This window comes from Chironomus tepperi, unplaced genomic scaffold (genome assembly GCF_022539635.2).
Source record: "Chironomus tepperi strain 1889 unplaced genomic scaffold, CSIRO-AGI_Ctep_v1 contig_11, whole genome shotgun sequence".
NCBI classification, from domain to species: domain Eukaryota; kingdom Metazoa; phylum Arthropoda; class Insecta; order Diptera; family Chironomidae; genus Chironomus; species Chironomus tepperi.
In genome coordinates, this window is record NW_027226133.1 from 1,041,786 (window position 1) to 1,069,714 (window position 27,929).

General features: G+C 31.5%; 6 protein-coding genes across 8 annotated transcripts; 3 read left to right on the plus strand and 3 right to left on the minus strand.

The window, feature by feature from the left end:
• Positions 1–405: 405 nt before the first annotated feature.
• On the minus strand, positions 406–4,612 carry IntS3 (integrator complex subunit 3). Of its 2 annotated transcripts, none has more exons than XM_070636572.1 (9): positions 4,451–4,612; positions 3,795–4,291; positions 2,610–3,666; positions 1,556–2,539; positions 1,238–1,389; positions 1,035–1,182; positions 843–977; positions 602–787; positions 406–542 (listed from the first exon to the last, which is right to left on the minus strand). In XM_070636572.1, the coding sequence occupies exons 1-9, from the start codon at positions 4,523–4,525 to the stop codon at positions 465–467; spliced, it is 3,312 nt and encodes a 1,103-aa protein (XP_070492673.1). In that variant the 5' UTR covers positions 4,526–4,612; the 3' UTR covers positions 406–464. The 2 variants fall into 2 exon arrangements, with proteins under 2 accessions (XP_070492673.1, XP_070492664.1); XM_070636563.1 differs by having other exon boundaries at positions 1,556–2,542.
• A 257-nt stretch (positions 4,613–4,869) lies between these two features.
• Positions 4,870–7,285, minus strand: Edem1 (ER degradation-enhancing alpha-mannosidase-like protein 2). Its single transcript, XM_070636035.1, has 3 exons — positions 7,155–7,285; positions 6,081–7,028; positions 4,870–6,007 (listed from the first exon to the last, which is right to left on the minus strand). The coding sequence occupies exons 1-3, from the start codon at positions 7,241–7,243 to the stop codon at positions 4,921–4,923; spliced, it is 2,124 nt and encodes a 707-aa protein (XP_070492136.1). The 5' UTR covers positions 7,244–7,285; the 3' UTR covers positions 4,870–4,920.
• A 178-nt stretch (positions 7,286–7,463) lies between these two features.
• Positions 7,464–12,960, plus strand: Pask (PAS kinase). The gene is made up of 9 exons (XM_070636145.1): positions 7,464–7,583; positions 7,793–7,871; positions 7,952–8,019; positions 8,090–9,315; positions 9,445–10,691; positions 10,813–10,875; positions 10,936–11,464; positions 11,539–12,066; positions 12,329–12,960. Exons 1-9 carry the CDS (start codon positions 7,558–7,560, stop codon positions 12,415–12,417), a joined length of 3,855 nt encoding a protein of 1,284 aa, XP_070492246.1. The 5' UTR covers positions 7,464–7,557; the 3' UTR covers positions 12,418–12,960.
• LOC139087022 (putative ATP-dependent RNA helicase TDRD12) lies at positions 12,854–17,426 on the plus strand. The gene is made up of 4 exons (XM_070635713.1): positions 12,854–12,927; positions 13,205–14,607; positions 14,665–15,089; positions 15,264–17,426. Exons 2-4 carry the CDS (start codon positions 13,219–13,221, stop codon positions 17,221–17,223), a joined length of 3,774 nt encoding a protein of 1,257 aa, XP_070491814.1. The 5' UTR covers positions 12,854–12,927; positions 13,205–13,218; the 3' UTR covers positions 17,224–17,426.
• LOC139087363 (trafficking protein particle complex subunit 3-like) lies at positions 17,282–19,667 on the minus strand. 2 transcript variants are annotated; one of them, XM_070636163.1, is made up of 3 exons: positions 19,503–19,667; positions 17,740–17,945; positions 17,282–17,616 (listed from the first exon to the last, which is right to left on the minus strand). In XM_070636163.1, exons 1-3 carry the CDS (start codon positions 19,536–19,538, stop codon positions 17,328–17,330), a joined length of 531 nt encoding a protein of 176 aa, XP_070492264.1. In that variant the 5' UTR covers positions 19,539–19,667; the 3' UTR covers positions 17,282–17,327. The 2 variants fall into 2 exon arrangements, with proteins under 2 accessions (XP_070492264.1, XP_070492256.1); XM_070636155.1 differs by lacking the exons at positions 17,282–17,616; positions 17,740–17,945 and adding exons at positions 18,022–18,377; positions 18,439–19,188 and having other exon boundaries at positions 19,503–19,638.
• Positions 19,668–20,046: 379 nt separating this feature from the next.
• On the plus strand, positions 20,047–27,014 carry Sh3beta (SH3 domain binding glutamate rich protein Sh3beta). The gene is made up of 6 exons (XM_070636011.1): positions 20,047–20,204; positions 22,828–22,957; positions 23,356–23,636; positions 24,859–25,728; positions 26,009–26,086; positions 26,500–27,014. The coding sequence occupies exons 1-6, from the start codon at positions 20,160–20,162 to the stop codon at positions 26,665–26,667; spliced, it is 1,572 nt and encodes a 523-aa protein (XP_070492112.1). The 5' UTR covers positions 20,047–20,159; the 3' UTR covers positions 26,668–27,014.
• The last annotated feature ends 915 nt before the right edge of the window (positions 27,015–27,929 follow it).

Below are 27,929 nucleotides of genomic sequence, written 5' to 3' on the forward strand. Positions count from 1 at the left end.
ATAATGTAATCATTAAATATTGTTAATAGTCGTTCTATGAGCGCGTTTTTAAACTGTTAGATGAAAAAAATATCGTCAAATATTCGTTAAGTTTAATTCAAATTTTTAAAAACCGCTATATTTTTAAATTTAAAAAATTCGTTAAAACAAATCAATGCGGATAAAAATTTCAATATATTTAATTAACCTACAACAGTCTAATAAATTGTCTTGCTAATACTTGATTTATTTTCTTTCATTTTCTCATTACATTACAAATAATGTATTAATCCACTTAAAATTCTCTTCATTTTGCCATTATAAAAACTATAGTTAAACTTTTAGAATTTAACTTAACCTAAACGTTTACAATCTTTAAAAACTGACATTTAACAAAAAAGGATCTGTGAGTGCTTCTTTGTGTGATTTTTGATATTGTTTCTACTACCTTAGAAATTTGTACACTCTATATCGTATAGTTGACATCACTCAGAATCACTAAGTTGTGCGATCTTTTTCCTTCTCTTTGCTGGCTGTGCTTTTTGAGATTTACTTCTGTCATCCTGTGAATTCATTACCAACATTTTTTTAACATTTAAGAATTTTATTATGCCATACTTACATCAGACTCAGAGTCAGATGAATATTTACTATTGCTAGCTTCTACTGCCTTTTTGTTCGCTGCTGTGCTATTTGAATTTGTTTCCTTCTTTGCTTGTGGCTTTCTTCCTCGACTGCTTGCACCTCGCCGACTGCTTACTGCTGTATCATCTTCAACGGCTAATGAAAACAGTTCGCTATACTGTTTCTGTGGAGATAAATTTGATTAAATATAATTCTTTGATATCAAAAATTAATCTTACTTTCTGACGGTCATCACAGTGAGCAAATGATTGCTGAAGTGCTCTTTGCATTTTCTCGTGAACATACATTGCTGTTACATTGCTATTGTTAACGTATGAACAACATTTCCTTAGATGTTCTAAATGATTTAACAACTGTAAACAATTAAATATATTAAATAAAGTCAAATTAAAATTCCAAGACTGCCTTACTTGTTCCGCCGATGGTCCACTGTTTGACTGACTATTTGATTTGAGTGATCGAGCGCGTTTCTTAGGTGAGTTTTGTGATATTTTCGATATTAATAAATTAGCTATAATTTCTGATAATTGGCTTTCATATTCCATCATGCACCAGTGTCTGTAAAATATCCATAATTAGTGTCATATAAATAAATCACATGATTTAAACTTACCTTAAAGCTGAAGTTACGAAAGGATCGCCTCGGGAAGTTTCTCTGCTAAGTAATAGCTTTATAAGCTCATCTGTTGGTTCCTCTTTTTTCAATATGAATAACATGTTTATCAGTGCTTCATTATTGTTGGATTTAAGTTCCGGAATCACATCCTAATAGAGAAATTTACAAGTTAAGCATGAAAAAATTATAGCAAATTTAGCGGTTTTTTGAAATTCAAAAATCGTTTAGTAATTCTTTTTGAACTTCAATTCGTTTCGGTTCATTTTCAAATTTGAAAATTCCGTTAAAATACAAATTTCAAGTTTTTAAGCTCACCTGGATCTTTTCTATAGGTACGTCGTGCGCTTGCAGGAGTTGCCAGAAGCACATTTGCTCAAAAGTCTCATACTCCAAGCTGTCACGAATAACATCGATGACAGTATCAATTTTGAACAAGACGAGTTTTCCCTGCGTAATGTCACAAATGAGATCGTGTAGATTTTTAGCATCAATACATCCAACAAGAATCTTAAGAATATCACTATTATTAACTGTATACTGTTCAAATTCACGATATATGTCAGATATGAGCCATAGAAATACATTGAGACTATAACGTTCGAGTAATAGAAGATCTTTTTCAAGACATTCTTCCATGTCAATTTTTTGGTTTGGTTTCGGATTCAACCACTGATAATATAATTTATAAACGTTTGAACGAAATGTTGTCGGCACTTTTTGATTCTTTAACAATGCTAGTTTCGCATTAACTTTGAGGTAGTAAAGGAGTAAGAAGCCCATGCAGGATAATTTCGAATGACAAAAGTCTAAAATTTTAGGAATAACGAGGCACTTTTTGGCCTTCTCATCGTGCTGACAAAGAGCCTTGTAGATGCCATATAATGGATAATTTATTGATTGTTCTAATTTCTGTTCTAGTTTATCGCTATTATCGTAACAATCATCCAGTTTATGAACATTTTCGTATTCACCTAAATCACACTTTTCGGGTAATGTTGATTTAAATACACTTAGAATATTCGCAAAAACGTACGCTTCCTGTTCTGAATCCAATTGATCACTAGACGAAAGCGAACGATAATCATCTAGGAAGCTCTCAAAGTCATCAAGTGTTTTTGTGCTAATAAACGCCCCAAATGACTCTTTAATTGAACTAGGCAATTCTATTTTATCAGGCAGTGGCTTTTCTTTTAGCCGTACTTTTGATAATGGCAAATCGTCGTCGTCTTCGTCCTCGTCATCATCATCATCATCATCTTCATCTTCCTCCTCAATTTCCTTGTCATTATTTTCTTTAGGCTGCTAATATAATTAAAAAAATATATAAAAATTTGAAATCTTTGTTAAAATTATCGGTCAAAATGCTTACCTCTTCCTCCTCATTATCGCTCAAACATTCAATTTTTAATTTCTTCTCTTCAGGCTCCTCATCACTAAACCGTGGATCATCCGATTTGTCCAATTGACTCACTTCTTCACTTTTTATTTCAATATTATTGTTAACTTTTGAAGTCCGTCCATCCTCAAGACCAAAATGATTTTGTTGATTCTCTATAATGCTAAAAGTTGGTGTCGATGGCATAAAATCTCTAAAATTCTCTCGAATCATTGCACGCAAATCGCGATCCAACTTTGGGGATTCAAATAATGGTGCGAGATTCGGAATGACTTGTTTATCTAAAATTACTTTAAGTGAATTATACACTCCGGCTCTTATTCGTTCCTCTCCCTTTGGATAGAAATTCTTCATGATTCGACAGAGGAAATCCAGCAGTGTACTACTGACCATTGGAACATTTTTAATTGAATGATACATGACTAAAATGCCAGGCTCAACATTCATAATATTGTCACGTGCTGGATCAAAACATAGCCAATCATAAAACACAGCCAGTTTTGCATTTGTTAATGCTACTGGATTGGTACAAGATGTAAGGAGCCAGCCTAATATTGCCCATCGTGGTATTATGTCTGAACATAACAGCTCGTTTGTTGGATGAATGGCGTTAATGATGTAACGAATGACATCAGATCTTAAGCTTTGTGATTCTGGTGTGGCGAAATATCGATCTTGGAACCAATCCTGATACTTTTTATGATTTCCAAACTTGACGGAACTAGTGAAGAAATGAAGCTTGCTCTCGATATCTGGCGTTATTCTATTTCCAATAAAATGACGACTTGTTCGAGTTGAGAGCATTTGAAAGATTCCAGTAAATGAAGGCGAAAGATTTTTCGGATTTGTCAATATATCGTTCCATAATTTGTTAAATTCCGGAATGCGTGCAACGTTCTGCAATAATCTTATGAAATCACGGCCAAGTGGGATTATGTCTTGAAATCTGTCCCGAATTAAACTAATTATAAACTTAACTTCCTTATTTCGCAGTGGTTGTAAATGTAATGCATTGTGATCCTCAATCAAACTGTGAATAATAGCAAGATATTGAATTACTAATTGATATGACGTTAATAAAGAATTTGAATTTCATCTTTTCATGTAATCTATTGAAATTCAAATTGTAAAAAAACGTTAAAATTTAAAGATTCTTACCGAACGTATGAATAAGCGACAAGACCAACGCTGTTAGGGAATTTTTCAAATCTTGGTCTCAGCTCTATCAGTATGTCTAAAATACCTTCTATCCATGCAATATTCTTTGGACTGACATCTCCTCCACAAGCTTGCCTCAGCAGTGCCCATAAAAATCCATTGATTTTCTGATTTGAACCATACGATTTAAGAAGCTCTTTGAACAGCCATAGAACTTGATGCTTGGCGACTTCGGCAAGCTTTTGAAATTTTGAATTAATCAAGTCTGTCAAGTGAATTATAATAAATTCTAGACCATCTCTGGTCACTATAAGAAGATCCCTTAATGCAGACGCAGCCAGTTGAGTATCAGTTAACATTAAGTAGATAAATGATAATTGAAGCTCTTCCTGTTGCTTAATTTCCTGCGAAATCATTGATGTTATGGTAATGTTGAGTTCTTTAGCGTTTGGTCCATGTAGAGAATTTTGTAGACTCGAAAATGCTCGTTCATATCGCTGTAAATAGACGGAAAACAGTGAAGCATAAGAGAATTGGTCAAATTAAATTAACTAAAAATTATTTTGCGATTTTTGAAAAATTTCCCGCACTTAAAAAAAATAAAATAATAAAAAAAAATATGGCTGGCAAAAGAAAATCACAAATTATCAGCTTACTTCCTCTGTTTTATCACGAAAATCGATTGGGGAATATACAAAAAGCTTCGACGATTGTGGTTTGCTAGTTTCCATAAGTTTCTTAAATTTACAAATCGCTTTTTTATTAATTTTTTTGCTTTTGCTGTTTCTATCTCGTTTTTTTTATTGAAAATATGTATGTGTGTAAAAGTTGAACGGCGATCTGCATACTTCAGAAACCAACTTTGTAATGAATTTTTCGACAATTTTCTAAAAGTTTCAAAATATTTTGTCAACTGAAAAGTTTACAACAAATGTTGATGATTGTAATGTCAGGTAAGATTTCCTATAAAAGTTCTTTAAATATTCAATAATAAATAGACTCGCATCTTGATAAGTTTCCGTTCAAATACTGTACACGACAGGGTTCAACGGAATTTTCAGGGTCGTAACAAAAATTTAAATTTTTTTCATAACGTCTTTTTATTCTTATCATAATTTCTTAAAAGTTAATAAAATTCGCCCATAACACTGATTCTATTACTATATGCTTGAGCCTTGCATGTGAGTAAATCATACTTTGTTGTCCATGTATCGTTTCTGGTAAATCCATAAGAATTTGTTTTAATTTTCTCGAGTAATGCTTGAGGATCAAATTTCTTTGGCTTTGCTTGAGCAGTCTTAAGGATGTTCTTAACAAATTCTGTAATTATCGAATTATTCTTCTCAACTGACTTTTTAATTATTTTAACATCAGTTTTGACTTGATTCTTCGTTGAGTCATCTGATTTGAAGTCATTATCTAGTTTCGATTGATTAACATCGTCTGATTCCAATTCATTAGTTGATAATTTAATTATCTCTAATTTTTCATCATCAGATGTGTCTTCTTCTATAATCACTTGTTGTTCCTCCTTGACTTCTTGTTCTTTATCTAATTTTTGACGATTTGAAACTTCAACAAGTCGTTTTTGTAAATCCGAATTGTCTTTCATCTTCTTATTTGCATTAGATAAAGCACTAATGATTTCTTCCAACAATTGTTGCTTGAATTCATCATTTGATTTTGAATCATCATCTAAGCTATCAGTCTTTGATGAATCGTCGTCATTTAATTTTTCAATTGCAATATCCCCTAAATATTTCTGTCTGCTAAATCCTTTAACTAAAGACTCTCGTGGCAAATCATGACAGCATCTTAAGGCACCTAAATCGATTGGATGTGCTTCGGTATTAAAAATGTAGGAAGACTCAATAATGCATTCTCCATTCTTAGTATCGATTATTGTTCCATATCTGCCATCACTGTTTAGGAAGTTGTCAGGATCAAAAAGTAGATAAAGATATTTTGTAGTCTCTGCCAAGAAAAATGACTCCATTGAGTCTTGCTTCCGATGATCTTTGACATTTTTTATTGTAGCATATCCACAATTTGTCTTTGCACTATGCTCAATTGATGTGAGAATATCTTCACCAACCTCCAGAAGGTAAGGATCGCCTGTTGCACGATATAAATACATGACTGACTCAATAAGTTCTGGTCTCAAAGGATAAGATTCTCGAGCATTCGTTGGCTCAGCATTTGGAATGTTGTACCTGTACATGATTTTATTAGAATTATTATTATTATCCATAGATTTATATAAAATTATATTGACTTCAGACTTACATCTCAGCTAAAAATCCATATTGTCTCCAAACAGTATGCATATTGTAAAGAATTTTCATAGCAGGGTTTATGTCACCAATTAATGATAAAAGTCCAGGCCAAAAAGCTTGCAAACTTTGGAAGACTGGAAGCGTCATTTGTCCTTTGTTCATGCTGACCCAGACCTGCCAATCATCGCGATGTAAATACTTATCAATAGACTTACGAAGTTCAAAGAACATTTCCATCAGTTCTGGTCTATTTAATAAGATTGCTCCTTTTACTAAATACTCATAATATGAATCAACTCCAGCTCCAATGCCTGAATCTTGAGCTGTCCAGATTCCTGTTTGAACGTCAATATGATTTCCTAACAAGCCTATTGCTGATCTATGATTGTAAAGTGAATATAGAGCATTTAATGCAACTTCCTCATAAATTGGATCTCCTGTTAGTCTTGACAATGTTCCAAATTCTACAATAAATGTCCCAATGCCAGCCACACACGAAATACTTGTTTCATCTGGAGGAACGCCTCTTTTAAGGTTGACAGTTCCGTAAGGCATAGACGTCTTAGTATCAAATGCCGGCAGTAACTTTCTTGCTACTTTTTCAGCTAATCTCAGCAATGGACCATTACATGGAAATCCAGGTTCTAGTTCCATTTGTGCTTTATGAGATAGTAAATGAGCAGACAAAAGGCCTCCAACAATTCGAATATTCGTTTCAAAGACTGATACGTTAATATCCTTATCAAAATCTACATTATTTATAATATAGTCTGATACTCGTTTAAATTCTGTATAGTTTTTCATGACTATTAGCGTATCCAGTGCATCAATTAGTGTCAGTTTGGAACTAATCCACGTATTTTTTCCACAACAACTAAGCGGCTTTAATTCATCATAATCTGATGCATATTTTAAGTAGCTGTCATATCCATGATAGAACATTCGCTTGGCATCTTCCCTAAAATATTTACAAAGTCATTTTTAGTCTACGTATGCTGTGCAGATAATCTCTATTTTAATTAATTTTTTAATCTTTGAATTATTTTCTTAATCCATATGATATTATCTGTATTTTATGCTATACCTTAGTCTTAGGATATCCTCTTTTGTGTACTGCCTAAGAGAATTACAATATGTTATTAGAAATATTAAATAAATTAAAAATATTTTCATTTTTCCTATGTATTATTCTTTTGTTTACGTTTCTCGTACACTAATTTTCGTGCAATTTTTTGAATTATTTTTTAACCGTCATTTCATGTCAATTCAAATTTTTCAAATTTTTTAACGTTTTCTGAATTAAATGCTCGTGTTTTTGACTTTATTCTAAAAATTTATTTATTTATCTGTAAAATTAGTTAATTAATATATGTAGACAACATTAAGAGGAAGACTAAACATCATTTTAACTTTATTGATTAAGAAACTTTAGTTTAAGACATAATTGGACAAGAAAATAGCTCTTCAAGGCTTAACATTATTTCATTATGCAAAATCCGTGCAAGAATTCGAGGTAAATTCTTATTAAGAATCAACAAGCTAGAATAAATAATTTAAAACATGTGATTGTATTATGCTCATCAACGTCCTTTTATTATATCCTCAAAGTCTTGATCATGCGCAGTGGATTCTTAAAAAAATATATAACAAAAATTGATTTCAAAAACTCCTATTTTTCCTGAATTTAAACGTAATTTTATTTCAATTTCCATTTAATTATAGTATATACACACAGCCCAAGTCCATTGTATTTTCGTCCTGGAAAAAGTTTAATGAAAAGAGTGAAAATCATGATGAAAAGGTAAATGTTATTATCTAACTAAATTTTAGAATCATTTAAATATTTTATGTCATCAAACTTTCACCTTTTTATCCATATAGATTATCTCCTTGAATCAACGTCTTACAAATAATTTATTCATAGATGCTAGAATTGCACAATTTCATGGGTTTGTATCATTAGAACAATAATAAATGAGTTTACATGTTAATTATAATACAATTGGATGTTTATTCCAGAATCCAGCAAAGTATAGATGAATCATTTGAGTGTAATCAGTCGTTTCCAAAAGTCAAATATCATTGTAATAAGAAGAAGAATAATGAAATTTCAGAAATACTAAATTGCTTAACGCCAGTTCGTCAAGGTAAAAAGATAGTACAACGAAAAACGAATAATAATAATAAAATGGATAAAATAAGATTGGATGGATTTAATGGCTTAAGATTTACACCATTCAAATCAAAAGGATGTTTTACCCCGAATTCAGCAACACCATACAGTTGTTCATTATTCAATACGAAATGTGGAATTAATCCCAACAAGGCAGTATTCACAATTGACTCAAAAACATCATCTATCTTGATTGTGAATAAAAATGCATGCAACCTTCTTGGATATTCGTCAAGGGAATTGTGTGATAGTAATGTAAAATTTTCTAATCTCCTCGCATGTAAAAATAAGGTACACGTGAGTGCTTTAGCTGAGAATCAATTTAATTCCGAAGATGGAACGATGGTTCTACTAAGTGGCAAGGTAGTCGAAATGATTACTAAAAATGGAGATAAAATTCCAGTCTCTTTATGGATACGTCATATTGATGGACATGATGGAAGATGTTTGGCAGTAGCAGAAGTTGTTGAACGTAAAATTGCGCAATTAATAATTGATATTAATGGAATTGTTATGAGTGGTGATAATGAAGCATTAATGTTATTTCAATTAGACTCATTGGATAAATTTGTTGGACTTGATATCACTGTTTTAATACCTGCTATTCAATTACCTGATGATAGTCCAACAATTCCAAAACATGTCCGAAAACAACGTGCAACAGGAAAGACACAGGATGGCGTTTCATTTCCTTTATGTCTCATGATTACGCACCAAAATAGTCATAATAGCCATAATATTAATGATAGTAACGATGACGAAGGTGGTTATGTTGTAACAATTTGGGTCTATTCAAATCTCAGTGGGCTGATTGTTATCGATGAAAATTCTATAATTGAATCATGCAATCATCATTTTTCAACATTAATGTTTGGATATTCGCAGTCAAAAATCATAGGTCAAAATATCTTTAAATTAATTCCGAATTTTGGACAGGAGTTTGAGTATATCGACACGAGAAATCCTATATCGCCATCAATTGAAAACGAAGAATCTGAGACAGAAACAGATCATATCTTAATGTCTGACCCTTTTATGACCCGTGCACAGCCTACAGTTATACCTAGAAATTGTAAGTAGAACTTAATTGTTTTTAATTGAATAACGGTTCTTTTAAATTTAAATTTTATGATCGTTATTTTTCAAATATTTTATTACCGTTATTTCTTAATAATTTTTGAATTCTTTCTTCCTCCTTTAGTCGCTAAAGAATCGTTTAAGATTTGTTTAGATTTTACGTCTTCGTCACATTCAAGCTTGAAATCTGATGGAACGGGTGAAAAGTTAGATAGTGAGAACGATAGAAATGTGGCAAATTATTCGACAGACTATGACACAAATGAACTATTGACACCAGTTAATGAAGATCCGAAAGATTCTCTGACTGCTCAAAATATTGAAGAATTACAACAACAACAACAACAGCAACAAAATAATAGCAATAGTAACAGCAAAACTTACACAGAAGCAACAACACCAAATAACAGCAACAATTCAGAACATCAAATGACAACGAAAGCAACAACAAACAATATTAATATCACAACGTCAACACCCGATTTAAAAAAGCGGTCATCGATATGTATGGATTCGAAATTAATGAAATATCAATCGCCTTCAAGTCAGCAAGTCAATATACAGCAATTCAATTATAATTATGTTGATGGAAAGTACAAAGGAGAAGCGATTCATGCTGATGGAAATATAATTGATATAGTCTATACGATCAATAAACACCATTTGATATCATCAAATTCATCAATTTATCTTATATGGTTGAGTCGTGATCATGGTTCTTTATGTGTCAATGAGGATGAAGAAGCTGATGAAAAGTTATTTAATTTGACATTAACATTGAATAGTTTAACAAGTACAATTGATAATTCGATTAGTGGCATGAAAAATAACATTTCAACGTCATGTATGAGTAATGCAACAAGTTTAATTACATCCGCGACAGCAGGAACTAATACATTGGCTAATATCACGTCCTCGCAAGCGAGTCGACCAAATTCATTGTCAATTGTATCACAGTGTGAGGATGAACAAGTTAGTGGGGAATATGCTAAGAATTACACGACATTGAAACAAATTGGCAAAGGTGCTTATGGATACGTAAAAATGGCTTATAGGAACAGTGATCGTCTTCTTGTAATCTCAAAATTTATTCTTAAGGAAAAATTGTGTCCTAATTTTATGATAACAACGGATGACAAGAAAGAAATACCTATGGAAATTTATTTATTAACTCGAGTAAAGCATCCAAACATCGTGTCAGTTCTTGACGTCTATGAAAATGATAAATTCTTTCAATTAATCATGGAAAAACATGGTAGTGGAATGGATTTATTTGAATTTATCGATAGACGACCTTTGATGGATGAAAAATTAGGTTGCTACATTTTTCGTCAAATAGCTAATGCTGTAGATTACCTGCATACATTAAATGTAAGATTCTTGCCTTTTTAACGAATAATTTTATTTGAATTTTTAAGTTCAAATTTTGAACTTTATTGTTGCTATGAGTTTGAAACTTAAAAAACCGTTAAATGTTTTTTCGTTTTGATAGATTTTGCACCGAGATATTAAGGATGAGAACATAATTATCGATCAACATTTTCACATCAAACTGGTAAGTGTGGCTATCAATAAAATAATCTGTAATTAAATTAAATTTATATCAATATATTAGATTGATTTCGGATCAGCGACGTTCCTGCAAGAAGGAAAGATGTTTTCAACATTTTATGGAACGACCGAATATTGTTCACCAGAAGTGCTGGCTGGAAATAAGTATCAAGGACCGGAATTGGAAATGTGGTCATTAGGAGTGACACTTTATGTCTTAATGTTCTTTGAAAATCCATTTCTGGATATGGAAGATACTTTAAGAGCTGAATTATTATTTCCACAAGATGTTAGCGTAGGATTAGAAAATCTTCTTTTAAGAATGCTTGAAAAAGATCCGAAATTGAGATTAAACATGAAGGAATTACTGGCACACGAATGGATAACACAAGAAATTGTAAATAATTTTAACTTCCCAGCGATTGTTCCATGTGTAGAAAGTGAAGCAAATCCTGAAGTGTATTATTCTGGCCAATTCGCAGCTTATTCAAGTGCAACGGCCTTATCAACATCACATGATTCCCTCTCATTAGCTGATGACTCAATTGTGGACGTCTGTGACGAAAATGATGACCTGAAATGTGATTTTGATGGTGAGTGCTAACGGCTTTTTTGCACATTTGAATGTTCAAATATTTTCTGACCGTTAAATTTTTCGTTAAATTAGATCATTTGACGAGAGTGAACCAGAATTTCAATGATCTGAATTTAATTAACAAAGATGATGCGAGCTTAAATCGGTCATTACAAATCAGTAGTCGTAGTAAATCAGGTAAAAATTCATTGAAAATAACACAAGTGGATGTTAGTGGTATGACACAACTGCAAATAGAACACCAAAATGTTGATTTGAGCCTATTAGGTGGACAAAACTTCCGAGACACCAAAATATCCAGCGCCTGTAATAATGTTTACGACAACTTTTTAACTGTTCATAATGCGCACTATCAAAATCAAAGTAATAACAGCAGCAACAGCCCATTATCACCCACGATCCCTTTAACAACATCAAAGTCTGAGAATAATATTTTCGACAAGAACATTTCGGTAAATTCATCTCAATTTAATGTTGTAAGTTTGTCAGATTTGAGTGATGATGCACAGTATGTTAGTGCCGAAGATAACGGAACACACCAATGGAATGATTTATCAAAAACACAAGTTCTGAATCGATTATCGGATGATAAGTTTGATGGTAATTTAGTTGATCGATTTTAGAAGCTGCTTTTATTGCGCTTTTTGCACTTTAATGATCACATCCAGTCTATTGTGGATAACTTGAAACAATCTATAAAAAGCCATCCATTTTATTTCTTAGTCAATAAAAAAACATGTTCACACACTTTTTTTCATGCTATTAATTAATGCACAATTTTTTCTGCCTGCATATTTATAGGATTAAATTAAATTAAATACATTTTTGTGTCAAAATTCACTCATATTTTCATTTCATCTAGAATACTCGACCGAAATAAACGAAGCGAATGATGAAATTTTATGGGAGAGACATTATTACTCGAGAATTGATGCCTTCGAGGATAATTAATTAAATCATCTTTTAATTTTCCTTTTTATGTGGTTAACAAAAATTTTTATTTCATTTTTAATCAAGCGCAGCAGTTAAAATTGAGATTTTTTTTTGCATAGAACAAAACCAGATGGATATTTCCCTACCGCTCTTTATACAGAAAAAAATTTAATGAAAAAATGAAAAGTTTTAATTAAAAGTCATTCAGAAAATCGTCAGAAGGTATTAAAAGCTAATTTCTATTTTTATATTTGAAAAAAGCCTAAAATTGAATATTTTGAGCAAAAGAGCTTCTGCGATTTTTCGAATCAACTCAACACTTCTTGCTGAAATAGTAATGCAACTTAATTAGTTTAATTTGTGGCATTTGAAAATGTTTAACGGATATTTGGAAGTTCAAAAAAATTAACGACTTTCCAGATTTTAAAAATTATGAAACAAATTTTGGCGCACTTTTCATTTGCCACATGAATTTAAGTTAATTAAAGAAATAGTGTCAAAATTAATGGAATTAGTTGATTAAGTTAGGTAATTATTATTGAGAAATTTAGTTTGTGTGAATTGGATCCTAAAAAATCAGTATTAGAATATAAATATGATTAAAAAATTGAATAATGTGATAAAAAAGTATTTGTTAAATATAGTTTTTTAGTAGATGCTAAATTAACAAAAGAATATAGTCTAAAATAAATAAAAAACAATATTGTTGAACATTATTCTATTTCAAAAAGATCACAACTAATAAAAGATTGCAATAGAAGATTCAAATAACTTAATTATGGATTTATAAATTTTTGACTTACAGAAGCATTTAAAAAAATGGATAGTAGAGGAACAAAAGTGACTACAAATTTCAATTCCATTTATTCTATGCTATTTAAGAATGAGGAGAAGACTAAGGAAAGTTTTCAAGACATTCTTAGCAAGGAAGTTCCATTGCTCCAGTCAGAACGAAGAATTTTCGTCTATGGAAATAATCTTCAACCACGAATAGTGAATTTCAAGGATGCTAATTTCACAGAAGTCATTCATAATAACTTATTTAAGCATGGTTATCGATCAATCTTTCCAACACAAGCTCACAGTTGGAATGAAATTATCAATGGACGTTCTGTAACCATCGTCAATAGTCGAAATTCTGGCAAGACGATGACATATTTGCCTCCTTTACTGAGCTTATTATCAAATAAATCAGAAATTGACGAGGAAATATCTCAAGGACCAATAGCTATAATCATCACAAACACGTCACGCGAAGTTGAACTTTTATACAATATATGCAAGCAATTACTTCCAAGCAAGGACATAAAAATTGTTAAAGCTTTTGGAATCTGGAATTTTAAAGACAAATGCATTGAATTACTGAATGGATGTGATTTATTAATTACAACGCCTTCATGCTTTACAAGATTTACAGAATGTGATACAATTAAAATGTTTGATAGAAAAAGAATCAAGCATTTAGTTATCGAGAATGTCGACATGATGCAAGAAAGGTTCAGGACTGATTTAGAAGTCATCCTTAAATTATGCACAAAAGGAACCGATTTACCGCAAGATAATCCACAAATAATTATCACTGCAACATGCTGGCAAGATTTTCTTCATTTGTTCTCGAAGCTTTCAACAAATCCGATTATAGTCATAGACGCATACATAGAAGCTGCATTATTTGCCAAGTCACGTTTTACTGTCTCTCGAAAAAGCTTAAAGGAAAAGGATCAACAAATATTGAATTATTTAGGTCAATTTGAATGGCGCGTGCATAAAACTGCATTAATTTTTACTGAACAAGATGAAATGGATCGCTTTAAAGCTTTATTAAGGAACAGGTCATTAACCTTTGAGATTTTGGATGGTGATACTAGTGAAAATAACATGGAAGCTTGGAATCGCCTATCAAAAGGAAAATTGACAATACTTTTAATTCATGACAGTATTTTGACGCGTAAAACTATTGAATCAATACAAATTTTGATACATTATTCATTACCAGAAACTTGGTCTGCATTTTCACGTCGATTTGCATTGTCATTAGATTATTACAAGTTCTACAAGGACTTGCCATTGAAAAATAAAGAGAATCAACCACGAGCAATCATTAACATGGACGAGAACAATGTCAATGAGATTCCTCGTATAATTAACTTCCTGAGTGATCGTCGTCTAGTCCAACAAATTCCTGCACACATTCAGAATGAAGCACAGGTACTTTATTTAATAAATAAATAATTTTAAAGTAAATCCTATCATTTCACCTTACAGAGAATTAAGAATGACATTGAAAAGGCTAAGACTGATGCAGATAATGAGTTCATCGTTCCTTTATGCTCAAATATTTTGAAATTCGCATCATGTTCTCGTAATAAGTGCACACTTCGTCATGCTTTTATTCCTGATGATGAGCCAAAGTTCATACCTCTATCTGGAAAGATAAAATTCAAATTAATTGGCATGAAATCTCCACTACATCTTGTAGTGACTATAACTGATTATTTAGCACCAAATGCTGTTAACTGGATTTCTTATCATGATAAAATTAAGGCAATTAAACAAGGTTTAAAGGAACTGCAAGAATATATGAGTAATGATGAAAATCAAGTTATTGATGTCCCTAAAGTTGGTAATCTTTATGCATATTTTAATTCTCAAACTGTAAAATGGCAACGTTGCAAATTAATTAAACTTGAGTAAGTATGAGAACACAAAATAAGATTTCTAACGTCCTTTTGAAATTTAAATATTCAGTGAACATTTGAAGGGTTTTTAAACATTTTCAAACATTTGAATAGTTTTAATTTTCAAATTTTAAAATACGTTAATTTATCAAAAATTCTATGTTAATGATAAAATTTGTTTTTCAGAGAAAAATCAGACTCGATTAGTTCACAAAAGGCATCAGTTGAGTTTATCGATGTTGGAGGGTGCTCGTCTGTAAGAACAACATCTTTATTGAAATTACCGAATGATATTAAAATGCTGGATCCTCTTGCTTGTTCTGTTCGAATTGTTAATTTGATTCCTTATGACTGTGATGAGATCTTTGACCGCGAAACAATCGATGTTGTTGAAAAGCACATTGCAAAAGTTCAGTCAAAAAATGATTACATGATGTGCGATATTGAACTGGCTGTTGGAAATACAATCATAACGACGAACGTGACCATTCATAAGAAGCTTAACAATATTAACAGCGACATTATGAATTTATCTATGAAGAAATATTTGCTGGAAAATAATTTCGCTATGTTTAAAAATGTCTTGGATCAACTGAAGGATATTGCAGTTAGTTCCAATTTTTATAAACCAGAAGAGAAGATCCAAAAAATTGAACCTGTTGCTGAAAAACCAAAGGAAGTTAAAATTGAGGAACAAAAGAGTAATTTGAAAGATCTCCAGATTGGAAGAACTTATAAAGCAGCATTATTGAGCTTCGAAAATCCAGAATCATTTTATGTGCAGATAATTGATAACAACTTATGTGATGTCAAGTCAAAGTTGAAGTTCATTGAAAATCATCAAACAAAAGAATTGCTTAAGAGTTATAAGAAGAATACCATTTGTCTATGTAAATCTAACGATGGGAAGGTGAACCGATGCGTAATCATTAAAAATGAGCCTTTAGAAGTTTTTATGGTTGATTTCGCCACGAAATTTAAGCCAAAAATGTCAAATCTTTATGAAATTTCAAATGATTTAATTAATTTGCTGCCATTTCAAGCAATTAAATGTGGAATTAAAGGATTGAAAACAAAACGAATGTGCACTTTGGGAAACATTCTTGCTTACAAGCACCTTTTCAATCAAATTTCCAAAAACGGCGTGTTTGAATTAACAGTTCATTCAAAGATAGCTGACAAATTCGTTGTGTCTGCACATAATTCAGATGATGATTTAGACCTAAAAGGACTAGCCATAAAACAAAGCCTTGGCAATTTGACGGAAGAAGAAGCTCACGAAGAGAAAATTAAGAATGAAACTGAATATTTCATGAAATTGCTAGAAAATGACGATAATGTTAATTTATTTCAAAGCGATGCTAATAAATTGCTGGGATTACCATCAACAGCTCGTTTCTTACCACCTAAACGAGTTCAAGCACTTTTAGGAGAATCCGATAATTTTCCTGTCAAAACTGTTCAAAAGGAAGTGGAATCAGTCGAAAATGTTCATAGCAAACAATCAATCCCGGAGAAGAACCAAAATTCATCATTTAAAGCTCCAAAGATCATATCACTTCTCAAAAAAGCCAATGAAAAAATGAAAATTCAAAATGTTGCGCTTATTCCTGAAAAAGTCTGTGAAAAAATTCAGGAAGCATCAAAACCAATCCCCGAAAATTCAGATATAAAGGAAATGAAGCTCAAGAATTTGTTCAGCAACGTGGACATTGAATGGAATCAAAATAAAGGAATAGTCAAGCTTAGTATTGAAGCAATAGACTTGTTAGAATATTTCTTAAAAATCACACAAACAACGTGTGAAATCTGCATTAAATACGCCGACAAAATAGCACTAAGAAATTTTGACTTTTATGGACGAGTCATACCTAAATATGCTGTCCATAAATCAAACGGACGATACATAACAATATTCCTGATTAAAAAGTTTTCAGATGTTTTGTGGCCACGATTGACACTATCTGATGAGAAAAACACTAATATTAAGTACAGCACTGACGAGCTTAAGATATCATTCTCAGAAATGGACGTTAATTATCAATCAAAAGCTGACGGGGTACCTGCTGGGTATTACAGTGACAATGAAGATAATTATTTCAACGAATATGATGACAATATTGAAGATGATGAAGATCAAGTTTAAAATTAATATTAACATACACAGAACTGCTAAATGAAGCTAATTGAATAAAACTAAAAAATTAGTTATTTTAAATTTTTATTAACGTTTTTTTTGGAATGAATAACTTAATCTTCTCCAGGCATTTGATCGTCTAATTTACGAATAAATTTAACACGAATTTCTGTCGATGAATCGCCCTTTAACTGATCCTGAGCAAACCAGCATTGCACTTCCAACTGGACCATCTCTAATGCTCCACGAATACATCCATTAATAATACCACAATAACGAAGATTAGTTAAGTCAGACGGTAATTCAACGAATTCCGTCAATGGATTATTGTCAAAAATGAGAGAAAATTCATCACCAGATGCAGCCCAATTCGAGATTGTTGGTTGAACGTTTAAATACATTCTGAAAGATTAACGGTTAAGTTCAATTCATTTCAGTTCAAATCCCTCGTTAAAAATTCGAATTCAAAGAAACCGTTAAAGCCGTTAATTAGGTAAATTAAAAGCCGTTAATTAGGTAACTTACCGAAAAGCAGCTTGAATTTTATCGGCAGTGTCTCTCATGTCGAGACATCGCGATGAGTTTGTTTTGGACAAATAATCTTCAATTAATCTCATCCCCATATTATATCCAAGTCTCTCGAGTTGTTTGTTGACATCTTCGACATTTTCAAAATCTCTCAACATTTGAGTCACTAATGCTCCATAGGTTAAAGTGAGTAGTTCAGCGTTCTAGAATGAAAAAAATTATATAATAATAATTTTGTACATTTTATGGTGAAATATTCATTGCGAATGAGATGGAGAGATTCTTTTAAAACTTAGGTTTTATTTACACGTATAGCATTTAGTAAATTTATTTATAAAATTAATGATCTTATGATATAAAAATCTCGTTTAAGCACAAACAATCAACATTTGAATTCAATATTAGTTAGTTGTGCATGATGAGATGATGTTGTAGATGTGGATTATTAGATTGTTGACTTTGTGGTCCATCCTTTTTTGAGGAATCACCAAATCGTCCACCTTCTCCTCTCACTCTATTCATAGCATGTCGATGCCTTGATTCGTAAAGATATTTTGGTCGCTCTTTTGGAATTTTTCCTTGCGCTTCCAATTTCGCGCGAGCCGCTCTCCTCTTTAGTATTCGTTTATATTGTTCTGTAAGTAATTTAATTAACTTATTAAGAATCCCAGACAGGATAGAGAATAGTGGACTTACTAGCATTAACATAGAGGGGTTCCTCTTCAGACTCAACCGTTGGAACAGGCGAAGCGGTGCTTGTAGATGGCGGTGGACTTGGATCGGCTGAGGGATTAATTGTGATATTATTTACCGGAACTGTAACAGGATTTTGAGGTTCAGGCTTATTTGTGGGGACGTTTTGCGTCGATGTCATCATTACGTACTGCTGTGTAGGCTGATTTTGTGTGGTTGTTGCAGGAGAGTTTTGAATACTTGCCGTCGTTGCTGTAGGTTGTTGGGCGGGAATTTGATAAAAGTTTCCATTAATATTAACTATTTGGGGTTGTGCTGTTTCAGGTATCATTGGCTGATATATAAACGTCTGTCCATCGGCTAATTGTACAATTTGAGGCTGTGGTTGTTGTACTTGCGGCTGAACTATTAACGTTGTCGCACCTCCTTGACCTATTGCTTGTATCGGTAGAACTTGTATTGATTGTTGTCCATTTCCACCTCCTAATGTTTGTTGTAATTGTTGTAGAAATATCTGTTGTCCATTTGCTGTTCCTAATACTGTTGGCATAACTTGAATCGCCGTACCATTATTCTGTTGAGCTTGCTGTTGTTGATCATTCGAATCCATTATTCTTTAAATCTCGGTATCTATGCTTTAATTCACTTTTTGTAATATATATATATATATACTTGCTTCCAGTATAATTATTTTCTTTATTTAATGATCTATGTCGTACACACATATATGTTGTAAAATTACATCCAGAATACCTAAAAGAGTGAGAAATAGAATAAATTATAGCTTTTTACATTCGTAAATTCATATTTCGTACCGTATAATTACACATCTCTTCTTGTTTAATTAATTTCATGAGAAACATATCACTAATTCACATAATGAATATTTTAAAATAATCAAATTCACAGAAAAATAGATAAAAATCGAGGATGAGGAAGTAATACTTTTTCTAGAAATACTCCCTATATTTATGTACAATACATCAAGCTAGATTGCTAGTTAGTTCGAATCATTCGCAATGAAAGATGATGAAAATTTTTAAAACTTGAAAAAGTCAGTCACTTACCACTTTTTTCACTTCGAAACGACTTTGTCGAGACATTTTAGCTTCTTAAAAATACTACTAACGTGCTTTAATTAAGTATTTTATAATATTTCCCTTTTAATTTGATAAAAAAGTTCTGGATTTGATTAATAAACACAAATTGGAAAAAAGCCCCGCTTTACAGTAAATGAGCTGATGTTTGAATATTTTATGGCCGTTTTGAACTGAGAAATATTTTTGAAACTTATTAGGAATTGACTGGAGTTCTAGTACATCGATATATGTTTAATGATGATAACAGTATTTACAACTAGATTAATTACTTTGTCATCCAGAATTTATTATGAAATGAAAAGAAAAGTTGAATAAAAACAAAAGCTAAATAAAGCGACGCGTCAAAGTTAACTTTAACGGCTTTTTGAAATTTGAAGTTCATGGAAATATTTGCACAAGTAAGAAAGTGATTACATTAAAGCAACTAAAGACGCTTTCGTGTTTCAACACCGCTAGAATTTTATCAAATACAATTTATCATAGCATCGGACAGTCGGACAAAATTCGAGAACATCGCCTACTTTTCTCAGTATCGTTGAATAATTTTTTAAAAAATCATTTTATTATTCGCGATTGAAGTGTTGAGTTGAGTTGTTAAAAAAAGTTAATTAAAAGTACAGAAAAATGACAGTTAAAATCTATATTAGCCTAACAAGTGGCCTTAAAGAGGTATAATAAGTACATCATTTAATAAATCTATAGTAGGAAAATTCCAGAGCGATAAGAATTTATGACTTTTCTCCTTACAAAAAAAGGGAGTTTCCAAAACTTTAAAACGGCACTAAACACTCGCAATACGCGTTGTGAATACTCAAATATCTAATCATTTGAACAAATAACAGACAATATTTGCATTTAACTAAGTTAATTTGCCCAGAAATCTATAAATGAGAAGTGAAATTCCCAAAAAAAAAAATTGTAAAGAAAAAATTCTATTTTTATTTTTTTTCGGGACTTGTTCAATAGTGATGCACTGAATTTTTTATTTAGCACTTCCGTTCATTTAGTATAATTAAATTAATATAAATACAAAGTCTTAAATATCTTTATTTTCTATTTTAATTGACATCCAGTGAAGAAAATCTACGCGGTGACGTCATTTTGCAACATAAGCCGTAAGTCGTTTCTTATAAGATCGACTTATGTACGTATCGTGCAAAAAATGACAAATCTTGAGCTTGAACTTGAATTTTCCTCTACTAATTTTTCCTCTCAATGAATATTTCTAAATTGTTTGTGTACTTCTGACTTGTGATCATCTTGTGTCACTGATCATTTTTATATTTCATCTTTTTTATGATTGCGGAAAAGCTTTGCTCAAAAACCATAGTTAAATGCGATATAGAAAATTTATTTTGATTCAGATGAACATCTTTTTCTGTTGCTTGCTCACATCCTACACAAAAATAACAAAAAAGAAACTAAATAGTACGGATTTCGACATAAAACAAAATATGTGCGCTCATTTCAATTGCTGCGTTTGGTGGCTGTTTATATTAGAAAGAAAATAAGTAAATGAACCAAGCCTTCATGTCCCCATCTATTATTATGATACGCGTGATTAATCATCATCAGCCTCCTCATAAAGTTCGATCGATCAGATATAGACCGAAAATGACAAATTTGTCAAAATAAATAAAATAGCACAATTGGCTTCTGTTATGCCTCGAAAGTGAGTCTACTTCTTCAACACCTAAATGAACAGTTATTATTATCAGTATGAAAATTAAGTTTAACGAAATGAACCGGTAATGCGTAAAAAGGCAATTATTCCTCAAATACATGCATGTAGCACGCTCAGTCCGAAAGACTGGCATAATTTCTACTTCATATGGGCTTTGTGTATGTGCAGTCTTTAAAAAAAATTATGCACAGCGGCATGGACTTTATATTAAATTATATTGTGTCATGATTTCCTTCGCGACAGCGCAATATCGCAATTAAATTTTTCATATGTGCGATAAGAATGTCAATTGGAATGTAAAAATCTGCATTCTTGAAGCATCGGAAGGCTGTAGAAGCTAGCGGTCATTCACAATTTAGGATGGTATGGAGATCATGCAGAGTTGACAAATAGACAATAGAATTAGATATCAATTGGACATTAACTTGGCATTAATATGATGCAGTGCTGGACATTGCTATGCAGCACATAGTATGCTTTTACAGAACAGAAAGACCACTACGGTACCTAAAAGCGGTCTTTATGCCTATTAGGGACACTAAATGAATACTAAGGTAACTACTATGGCTCTGATTCACTTCATCTGAGGGAAATAGAAGGTTTTAATAAAATCCAATTCAAGATCCAAATCTATGGATATTGACCTAAATTGTGAACGACCCCATAATTAAAATATTATTATTTGATCTTGTTATCTCGAACAATTATGTGAAAAACATTCGAATGAAAATAAGCCACACATTAAAAAAAAAGTATGTGAAGACGTGAAACTATAAACGATTCAACAAATAAGAAGCAATATAAAGTGAGAGAATGAAAAAAGCCGGTATGATATTGTGTAGTAAAGAGAGGTGAATAAATGTTTTTTTGATGATTTCCTTTTTTTACGTTTATAAATAATTTCTTATATTGATCACACTTGTTGATTTCTTCAGAAATAGCAAAAAATATAATAAGTATCATAAGCAAGTTATTGCCCATGTGCATCATACATACTAATTAAAAATTATTTTTGAAGGTCGTCCGTTTGTTTTTAAACTTTTTTCACTCTCCGGTGCTTCTTCTCGATTTAAATTTAATTCGATTATTTTTATCGCTATTAATTGCAGCTGTACGGAAAATGACTAACTTTCTTATAAATTATTTTATCGAACTTTGATGACTTAATTCTTTAATTGTGAGTAAGCATGAAATAGACCGTTTGATATCGATTTCAACCTTAAATGGAATTATATTCGTACACGATCTTTTATGAGTTTTTGATAACAATGTCCTATCATATAACAATCAAGACAAGCTTCTTTACAAAAAAATTTGATACGAAGTGGAACTGAAAAAATATAATAAAATAATGTTAGGAACTAAATAAGAAGAGAGACGCTTTGTGTACACTGGAAATTATATCATATTGCGCATAAAGAATATTATTTTTTATCGCCTCAAGCTTGAAGTTGCATTCAAGCAAGAATTTAAAATGGAATAAATCACTTGATGGTGTTATGGATGAATAAGTTTGATTATAAGACAATTTTTATTGTTTATTTATTATTTAATACGGAAATAATGACTTGTCATTTTCATGATCAATTTTTGTTACTTTTGTTTTAGGTCAAGAAAAGGCAGCAGAAAATCCTTATGATCCTCGACAGTAAAAATATCAAATATGAGATTCTCGACATTTCGGAACCAGGAAAGGAGGAAGAAAAGGATTTCATGCAAACACACTCAACGAGCAATGGTAAATTAATCAAGAACAAAATCTTATTAGAATCTGGGTGGAGTTCTGATCTGTATCTGACTGTACCAAAATTATTCAGAAACTTGATAGACCGTAAAATTTATATGACAGATAATTTTTGTGGAATTGACAATTAGCATGAGTTACGAAGATTTCATGTGCATTTGTAGATGAGTAGTTCATTCCAGTCAGTTCAGTTTTGATATTTTGTGGAATTATTTCAATTTAAGACATTTTTGATAATGAATGGACGAAGTTCGTTAAAGTTCCATTCATTTCAGTTCATTTGAACTTCAGATTTTGAACTTTGATTCAGTTCAGTTCATTTGAATTTTCAAAAACCGTTAAATTTACAAAAATCTCTGAAATAGACTAATTACATTTTTAATGAATTTTAGGAGGAACCGCATCTGATCCCAATCCTCGTCATCCACTTCCACCACAAGTCTTCAACGACAGCGAGTACTGCGGTGACTTTGAGCAATTTGAACTCGCGAATGAGATAGATAACTTAGAGGATTTCCTTAAATTGCCAGCCGAGGAACGACCTCAAGTTCACAAATCAACACTCGACACCTCAAAAATTGATGAGAATCATCCCAATGGAAAAGTAATTGAGGACGAAGAAGAAGAAGAAAAGCCGACGGATGAAGACAAAGAAAATAAGACTGAAGATCAGGTTTGAAAATTGGCTTACGCAAATTGAATGATTCTTTGTTTTACTGCACATAACTGCTTAATTAATTTCAATGATTGATAATATCAACATAATATATTAATTATTTAATGGAATAATTATTATATTTTTAATCAAAAAAAAGTAAAAAAAAAAGTGAAAATTTTATTTTAACATCAAATGGAGAATCAATTATGGAGCTGGAAAAAGTTTATTAACAGTCATTGCCAAAATGATTATGCTGATAAATTGTTTTCCTATTAAACTATTGAATCGTTAATTTTAATCAATTTTAAAAAAATTAAAGAATCAACTAACCTACTGAGAAATAGTCTAGCCTACTTACCTTTACAAAAGATTATTCCTTATTTTATTTTACAAAAAAAGAAGTTTTAAGCTTTAATTCTACACCTTAATAGTTTCTCATTTCGACACAAGCCAATTGCGTGTTGAAAGCAAATAAAGAAGTAAATTTGAGAATTATTTTGTGCTTATATTATGCAATCATATTTTTTATTTTGTTGTCTTCTTCGAAAGAAATGAGGAAGTGAGCAAAAAGACGTAATCATCATAAATTATGTTGTTTTGTAGGATGCATGAAAATAACGAGAATTAATTGATTTTATAGTAATTCATTATTGTGATGCTTCAATCAAGTAGATTTTATTGCCATTTGAATTGATATCGAAACAAAAAATACACAATGTTAATGTAAGCGCTAAAAAATCAATAATAATCATGGGCTTAGGAGCACTTGTAGTCAAAATTGTTAACTTTGCAATAATCACCTCATTTAATTCATGCTATTTTGGAAACAATGTTTCCAGATAATCGGTAATAATCGGCTTATTTTCAATCATTTTTTTGACATATTTATTGATGTCGTATAAGCCTTGACTTATAGGCTGGAAATCGTACTAATTAACCGATTATATCCATAAAGTTCTTAAACCTAATTGAATTGAAACGATTTTGGCTACAAAAATTGCTTGATAAAAACTTTTTGTCAACATTCTCATGCATTAGAAATTTTTGAAATTAAGAACTAAGCAAGATTTTGTATTTTCCATTAATCGAATTAATATTAATGATTAAAAAATAAAAAATATTTTATGAGCTAAAAACTAACAAACTTATCTTTAATGGCACAATTACTTAATTAACTTAATATATGAAATTGGAAAACATAAAAAATAATTACAAAATTAAATATGAAATGACTTAGGAGGAAGGCACTGAAGAGAAAATTAAAGATGAGTCAGGAGAAACTGAGAAGGGAGGCGAAAGTGAAAATCCGGAAAATGAAAGCAAAACGGAGGAGTTAAGTGAGGAAAAAGAAGTTAAAGATACGGAAAATGAGGAAAATTCAAGCCAAGACAGCAAAGAAGCTGTTCAGAAAGATGAGGAAGTTACGAATATCGATGAAAATGTCGAGGAAGTGAAAGAATCAGCTGAAAAGGTCGAAACCACAGAGTCAGAAGCTAGTCCAGAGGAAAAAGAAACAACAGACAAACCTGAGGTCGATGAACAAGAAAAAACAGAGCAACAAGAAGCTGTAGAAGAAAAATCAACAGAAGACATTAAAGAACCAGAAGCTGCTGTGCAAGAAGAAGCTATTGAAAAGACGGAAGCTGAAGAACCGGTGGAAGCGTCTCAAGAAGAAAAATCAGCTACCGAAGAGCCAGAGGTTGAGCCAAAACCAGTAGAAACTGAACAAGAAACACCTCAAGAAGATAAATCAGCTGTTGAGGAATCAGAGTCTGAAAAAGTTGAGACTACAGAAGAAACAACACAAGAAAATGCTCAGAATGAAGCAGTTGAGGAAGCTGCAAAAGAGGAACCTGAATCAGTCCAAAAGGAAGAATCAATTACCGAATCCGTTGAGAAAACAGACCCTGTAGAATCATCCGAACAAGAGATTACCCCAGAAAATGCTCAACAAGAGCCAACAGAACAAGAAAATGTCCAAACTGACTCATCTGACAAAGAAAACTCGAATGACTCAGACCATAAGCCACTTGAAGAATCACAAACAGAAACTAAAGCTGAAAATCTTGAACCAGAAAAATCCGAAATTGAAGTTAAAAGCCCAGAGGTTTGATAAAAGTTATAAATCGTTGTTGTTTCGTCCAGTTTTTTTTTTATCGCCTTCACGTTTAATGCTTCGTTGTTATTATAAACAATGTTATTCTCTCACAATTTTATCTCTTTCAGAAAAATCTATATTTTAATATTTACAAATGAATTTAAAATTAAATGTTAAAAAACTAAGGCACAACTAACAAAACAAAACAGCTTTAAGTGTTAGCTCATTGTAATGTCAGAGACTAATTAAGTTCATTTATGTTATTTGTGACTATTTTTTTCTCATAAAGGGTGAAAGTGTTCATGATGTCGTGGAAGATGGAGAGTTTGGTGATGGTATTGTTCAAGAGAGTACAGCAAAGAAAGAGGTAAATAAGAAGATATATTGTGATTTCTAGGTCAAATCCATTAAAGTTGATAGTCACAAATCCTTGGTAATTTATCTAGACAAGGTTATTCACAACAGATGCATACGATTTGTGGTCAAGTGCTTTAAATAATTGCATTTAAGAGATTAGCATGGTCTACTTTGATTAAATTATCGTTAAGATGATATTTCAGTATCTGTTGATTTTTTAAGTGAATTAAAGATGAATACAGTTATTTTGTGGGATCTAGATGAAAACAGTCAGCTAATATTGGATTCTAGTATAGCTGACCATCCCAAATTGGCCAATAGATAGATTCAGTTAATATAGGATTCAAGAATAACTGACCATACCGAAATACATCCCAAAAAGTCATCCAATGATTGATTAATTCCATTCAAATACTATTCCAGACACCTGTTGACAGTAAACCATTGAGTGCTCAAGAACCGATTGCCGAAGAAGAAGAGGAGGAACTAGAGATCGAAGAGAAGAAACAGAACACAGAAGTGCCAGCACCGGCACCAAAAGAGTTAACAGAATCAGAAAAATTAATTCTAAGCGAACAACAAAGTCAATAAAAACAAAAAAAATTCACTTCCATGTCAATTTTAATTACTCGAATCAAGATACAAGAATAATTTTCATTGTAAATTTTATTTAAAGGAATTAACTAATGTCAAAAAAAGAAAACATGACACACAATCTATTTTTGTTATTAATTTAATCATTTTTTTTCATAATTTTTTTTTTTCTTTTCTATTTTCAATGCCATTTAATTTAATTATTATTATTTTTTTTATGCAGGCAGATTTCACACAACCGAAGAAATTCTACATTGTATTGTGTAGTCTGCTGAATAATTATGACACTAAAAATAATTTAAAGAAAAAGAATAAACAAAAAAAAATCGAGATAATCAAAAAAAGATTCAAAAAAAACTTTATTTCTATTTAAAGTGATATAGAAAAAAGCCAACATACTTAAGTTGCGCAATGAAAGCGAGAAGTCATCGAGTTTAGTTCAAGGTGAGCGCAGAAAAAAAAACACATTTTTAGCTTCCATACTCAAATGATATTCATTATTTCCAGTACAGTTTTTCATAGAGCAATAAGTTTCTTGAGTCTAGCTCAAATGAGATTAATCTACTTAATCGGAATTTCTCTGTTCTCTTGGTTCTCGGCGATACTCAATCTCCATTAGTATAGTCTCAAAAAAATACTATTCAAGATTTAATATAAGTATGAGTAATGTGCGTATAGCTTGATCTAGAACCCTAGAACTTGCAATCAATTAGACATTGACTTGCCATTAACTAGTTATAACGTATTTATGTCCAGACAGGCTACAACAGTGTTGATATGGACTGCCTTTGACTTTGCAAAGATTTTGTCTTTGAAAGATATCAACACTGGGCTATAGCCGTGAATTAACGACAAGTGTCGTTGATTCAATTATTAAGAAAATGTAGCTTATACGCATTTACAACAATATAGTAACACATTTAATAATAACGTGATTTTCGAACAATTTAAAATTTATTTATAGATTGATTAAAAATTTAAATTGAATTAATTATTAGCAATCAGGCATTTTGAGATCAGATTTCATTTGAATTTCTTGTTTCGACGCAATTCATCTAATAGATCTCAAAACTTGTAATATTGAATCTAATAGTAATTTGCAGCTATTCAGTTAAACATTTACTAACGTCGAGGAAAATATCAAGACATGTCAAATTAACCATGTTTAAGACATTCTTCCGCCCAGTAGTGCTTTATGGTTCTGAGTCATGGAATATGACTGTTGCAGACGAACATGCAATTGGAGTTTTTGAGAGGAG

Excerpts from the sequence above, each read along its gene's own strand:
- Pask (XM_070636145.1), top strand. The coding sequence starts at position 7,558 with ATGCAAAATCCGTGCAAGAATTCGAG. Across the intron at positions 8,020-8,089 it reads AGAATTGCACAATTTCATGG|AATCCAGCAAAGTATAGATG; the intron begins GTTTGTATCATT and ends TGTTTATTCCAG. Across the intron at positions 11,465-11,538 it reads CCTGAAATGTGATTTTGATG|ATCATTTGACGAGAGTGAAC; the intron begins GTGAGTGCTAAC and ends TCGTTAAATTAG.
- Edem1 (XM_070636035.1), bottom strand. The coding sequence starts at position 7,243 with ATGAAAATATTTTTAATTTATTTAATATTTCTAATAACATATTGTAAT. Across the intron at positions 7,029-7,154 it reads GAGGATATCCTAAGACTAAG|GGAAGATGCCAAGCGAATGT; the intron begins GTATAGCATAAA and ends TAAATATTTTAG. Across the intron at positions 6,008-6,080 it reads TATGGATTTTTAGCTGAGAT|GTACAACATTCCAAATGCTG; the intron begins GTAAGTCTGAAG and ends AATCATGTACAG.
- LOC139087363 (XM_070636155.1), bottom strand. The coding sequence starts at position 19,045 with ATGGATTCGAATGATCAACAACAGCAAGCTCAACAGAATAATGGTACG. Across the intron at positions 18,378-18,438 it reads ACCCCTCTATGTTAATGCTA|AACAATATAAACGAATACTA; the intron begins GTAAGTCCACTA and ends AATTACTTACAG.
- LOC139087022 (XM_070635713.1), top strand. The coding sequence starts at position 13,219 with ATGGATAGTAGAGGAACAAAAGTGACTACAAATTTCAATTCCATTTAT. Across the intron at positions 14,608-14,664 it reads ACATTCAGAATGAAGCACAG|AGAATTAAGAATGACATTGA; the intron begins GTACTTTATTTA and ends TTCACCTTACAG. Across the intron at positions 15,090-15,263 it reads TGCAAATTAATTAAACTTGA|AGAAAAATCAGACTCGATTA; the intron begins GTAAGTATGAGA and ends TTTGTTTTTCAG.
- IntS3 (XM_070636563.1), bottom strand. The coding sequence starts at position 4,525 with ATGGAAACTAGCAAACCACAATCGTCGAAGCTTTTTGTATATTCCCCA. Across the intron at positions 4,292-4,450 it reads TTCGTGATAAAACAGAGGAA|CGATATGAACGAGCATTTTC; the intron begins GTAAGCTGATAA and ends GTCTATTTACAG. Across the intron at positions 1,183-1,237 it reads TTCGTAACTTCAGCTTTAAG|ACACTGGTGCATGATGGAAT; the intron begins GTAAGTTTAAAT and ends GATATTTTACAG.
- Sh3beta (XM_070636011.1), top strand. The coding sequence starts at position 20,160 with ATGACAGTTAAAATCTATATTAGCCTAACAAGTGGCCTTAAAGAG. Across the intron at positions 20,205-22,827 it reads TAACAAGTGGCCTTAAAGAG|GTCAAGAAAAGGCAGCAGAA; the intron begins GTATAATAAGTA and ends CTTTTGTTTTAG. Across the intron at positions 22,958-23,355 it reads AACACACTCAACGAGCAATG|GAGGAACCGCATCTGATCCC; the intron begins GTAAATTAATCA and ends AATGAATTTTAG.